Raw genomic sequence first — 4,273 nt, 5'->3', positions numbered from 1 at the left:
GACTCCCGTCCGTAAGGACATCGCCTGCCATAGCTGGAAGCCCTGGGATAAGTCCCCCATGTGGGACAGCCCCACGTATGTACCTCAGTGACCATTCACCATCTCCACTGTAACTAGAAACGTAAATCCAAACCTTGGTCTCTAACAGGTCACCACATGACATTGAGCTCTTTGCTCCTGAATCCATGGAGCAACAGGCCCTTTCTGGGGTGAGGTTGCTCATGTCCATCCTTGGCAACAGCTTTGGAAGACAAGGCGAGGCTTCAGGAACTGCACTGGGGAGAACCCATTTATTAAAGAGCTGCTGCAAGTGAGTCAGCACTGACCCAGCATTAGACATACCTGTATACATGCAACAGGCAAGGCAGAGAAGATTCATTCCACAGGAGAAGTGACCCGAATCTAAAACATTGTGTAGGAACATAGTAACCACAAATAAAAACAGCAATAATGATAGTGATAATTATAAGGATAAAGATGATGAAAATTATAAATATAATTATAAAGATGTTAATGATAATAAAACCCTTCACAAAGTATAGGCTTAGAATGCGTTCCCATGGGAGTCATTTGTGGATAGATGGGAAGTTTATGACTACTGAAAAAAGTCCTTGAAATCACTGTCCTCACAACACCCTTGAGCTCCTGGTTCCTCATGCTGTAGATGAGGGGGTTCACTGCTGGAGGCACCACCGAATACAGCACTGCCACCACCAGATCCAGAGACTGGGAGGAGATGGAGGGGGGCTTGAGGTAGGCAAACAGGCCGGTGCTGATAAACAGGGAGACCACAACCAGGTGAGGGAGGCACGTGGAAAAGGCTTTGTGCCGTCCCTGCTCAGAGGGGATCCTCAGCACGGCCCTGAAGATCTGCACATAGGACAGCACGATGGAAGCAAAACACCCAAATGATAAACAGGCACTAACCACAAGAAGCCCAACTTCCCTGAGGTAGGAGCGTGAGCAGGAGAGCTTGAGGATATGGGGAATTTCACAGAAGAACTGGTCCACAGCATTGCCCTTGCAGAGTGGTAGTGAAAATGTGTTGGCCGTGTGCAGCACAGCATTGAGAAACCCACTGCCCCAGACAGCTGCTGCCATGTGGACACAAGCTCTGCTGCCCAGGAGGGTCCCATAGTGCAGGGGTTTGCAGATGGCAACGTAGCGGTCATAGGCCATGACAGTGAGAAGAGAAAACTCTGCTGAGATCAAGAAGAAAAGGAAAAAAACTTGGGCAGCACACCCTTGGTAGGAGATGGCCCTGGTGTCCCAGAGGGAATTGGCCATGGCTTTGGGGAGAGTGGTGGAGATGGAGCCCAGGTCGAGGAGGGAGAGGTTGAGGAGGAAGAAGTACATGGGGGTGTGGAGGCGGTGGTCACAGGCTACGGCGGTGATGATGAGGCCGTTGCCCAGGAGGGCAGCCAGGTAGATGCCCAGGAAGAGCCAGAAGTGCAAGAGCTGCAGCTCCCGCGTGTCTGCGAGTGCCAGGAGGAGGAACTGGGTGATGGAGCTGCTGTTGGACATTTTCTTCCTCTGGGCAAGGGGCACTGTGCAATAAGGAATCGACAGTGACAAGTTAGGAGAAACTTCTCAGGACAATCCCATGCCATTTCTCATAGAAATCCCTGTCCCTGAGCTGAATGAGGAACAAGCCAGTTCATTCCCCAACCCTATCAACTGAATGACATACGGCCTCACAGTTTCAAATACAACTTGGTCACGTAGTTCCCTTGAAGACACCTCCATTGAAGGACCCCAGTCAGAGTTAGAACAGAAGCTGACTTCACCATCATGCCAGCCCCGAGAGCAAGAGCACAACGAGCAGGTGCGGAAAAAAGGAAGGCTACTGCTGTGCTCCAAAAAAATGAAGCAGGGACAGAAAGGCAGACAGGCATGCAGGGCAGCCTTCTCCTTACCCGGCTGTGCTCTCCACCTCACAGACACATGCACACATGCATATTCATTGCAGGACCCACGTCTTTCTCTTCTGGAGGTCCAGCTGTGGAGGAGGTAACGCATGCCCTGGACTGGGGGCAGAGGCTCTTCTGGGTGGGAGAAGAGACCGGGGGTTGCTCTGGGGGAGGCACCTGCTCTGCAGGGGATGGCAGGGAGGTGCCCAAATCTTTCCTCCCATGGCGTTTCTGGTAGCAGCTCCCTCTCACTCCCGGCCCATGTCTCTGCTGCCTGGAGCTGTCCCTGCCACCCGAGCTGTTTCTCTGTCCCCTCTTCTCCTCCCAGTCGCTGCTCACAGAGCCCATCCCACCCGCTGTGAGCTCAGCTCTGCCCTGAGATACCTCCTGGCAGCGAGGCACTGCCCAAGGGCATCTCTGGGTGGGCAGGGGCTAAGAAGCAGCTCAGACAAGTGCTATCAAGAACTGGGGTTTCAGTCCCTTCTCCAGAGAAGAGAAATAAATTCCAATCTCCCACTGCCCACCCAGCCCACCAACAGTGGGAAACTGAAAGCACAGATACCTTCCCTTTCAAGTAAATGCTGCCTCAATGTTCTTCTTCAAAAGGACGCTCTGCAAATGCCCCGAGGCTTATCTGGAGCTGTGAGAAGCCCATGCAGCGCCCTATCTACAGCAGAAGCACCCTGCCCTGCCAGGGTTGCTCCTTCCACCCACAGCTTCTCCCCACAGCGCTGTGGGGAGCTCCCCGGGCAGGCTGAGTGCTGACCCTGGCAGACAGCAGCGTCCCTGCCCCAGCACACAGCCCCAGGACACAGGGACCCTGCTCTGAAGGAGAGCCCTGGGCACCCCTGGCTGCACACCCACCTTCACAGCCCTGCAGCCATCCCTGGGAGAAGGCAGCGAACGCGTCCTGTCCTTCTGACGGTGCAGCAGGGAAGCCCTGCTCTGGAGCACTCATCCAACTGCCTTTAAGCTCTCTCAGCCTCGCAGGTCTCCCCTCGGTGCCTGCAGGCAGTGCCCTCAGCCCTGCTCCTGGGCAGAGCTGTGTCTCTGCAGCGCTGACCGCTTGCCATCAGCTCCCTCCCTCCATCCCAGGAGCCCAGCCCAGGTCAGCAGCAGAGGACCAGCCCAAGGCGGCACTTTCTCTGCCCCCTCTGGGCTCCCCCCAGGGGTCCCTGGGGCTCCAGGGGAACCTGCTGTGAAACAGGCTGAAGGATCACTCATCTTCCCTCCCGCAGCTGGGGAGAGAGACTTCTTTCCAGCTGTGACATTTCTCCCATCAGAGACAGAGTTAGGTCTAAAAGTCTCTCTCCTTCTCTTCCCCATCAGCTGTATTTCCTAGATCTCCACTGACTGTACTGGCAGTTGTCTCATGGACATCCCCCAGTGCTTAACCTGGTTCAGGGCAGCTGCTCAATGGCCACACACAGGCCTGGAGTGCTACACGAGATGCCAGGGCTCTCCAGCACAACGGCCTGTGGCTGGCAGGGACAGCACAGGACCTATGGGAAAGCCATTCCCGTTCAGAGGGGATGCGGGACAGACACCCCAGGCAGCGTTGCCGACAGGTTCGCTTCCTTTGTGCAAGCCCAGGTGGCATCTCCGGCAGATTCGGGCTCTGTTGGCCAGCGACTGAATCCCAGCCCTGCAGTGAGGCAAGGTCTGACCCAAGTTCATCCAGCCGATGCAGAGCAGTGCATGAACAGGAAGCCCATCGCACGGGCGGCTCCAATCATTTGGCTGCTCCCAAACTCTCTTGGTGCTTCTTTCAACAAGCCTTTGCTCAGCCCCTTGATGATACAGTCAAGGAAGAGGGGAATGATTGTCACCGTGTTCCTGGATCACAGCGTGTCCAAAGCCAAGGACATTTTCAGCAGCACCTTGTCTTCCTGGAGATCAGCTTCACCTCCACCACAGGCCCTCAGAACCTGCAATCAGGAGAAGGCAGAGGAGAAAGGCTTATTTAAGCAAGCCATGGAAGTCTCCAGATCCATGGCCCCAGGTCTTGTTGGGGACTGTAATGACCCCGACACTCACTGGGAGGGGAGCACAGCAGGATGCAGACTGTGCAGCTGGTGTCTGGGGTCTCTTGGGACCACTTCTTTGCACAGGTGCCAGGCCAACAAAGGTGATCTTTGCCTGAATCTGGTCCTTGCGAAAGAGGCAGTGCTGATGAGGGATGTGAAAACCAGTGTGAGCCTGGGCTGCAGTGACCGTGAAATAGTGGGGGAAGAGTTTAGGCTCTTCAGGAGACTTTTAGTGCCAGGCCCATGGGCAGCAGAGCTCCGTACAGCTGGTCTTTCAGGAAAGCATCTTCAAAGCACAAGACATGTCCAGACAAATAAGCAGGAAAACAACCAGAC

General features: G+C 54.9%; 1 protein-coding gene across 1 annotated transcript; it reads right to left on the bottom strand.

The window, feature by feature from the left end:
- Nucleotides 1-510: 510 nt before the first annotated feature.
- LOC132321349 (olfactory receptor 14J1-like) lies at nt 511-1,578 on the bottom strand. Its single transcript, XM_059834856.1, has one exon. The coding sequence runs from the start codon at nt 1,522-1,524 to the stop codon at nt 511-513; it is 1,014 nt and encodes a 337-aa protein (XP_059690839.1). The 5' UTR covers nt 1,525-1,578.
- Nucleotides 1,579-4,273: the final 2,695 nt, after the last annotated feature.

This window comes from Gavia stellata, unplaced genomic scaffold (assembly GCF_030936135.1).
Source record: "Gavia stellata isolate bGavSte3 unplaced genomic scaffold, bGavSte3.hap2 HAP2_SCAFFOLD_59, whole genome shotgun sequence".
NCBI lineage: Eukaryota > Metazoa > Chordata > Aves > Gaviiformes > Gaviidae > Gavia > Gavia stellata.
The sequence above is the reverse complement of the archived record's forward strand: the minus strand, read 5'-3'. Positions and strand labels throughout refer to the sequence as shown.

Coding starts and splice junctions, on each gene's coding strand:
- LOC132321349 (XM_059834856.1), bottom strand. CDS start 1,524: ATGTCCAACAGCAGCTCCATCACCCAGTTCCTCCTCCTGGCACTCGCA.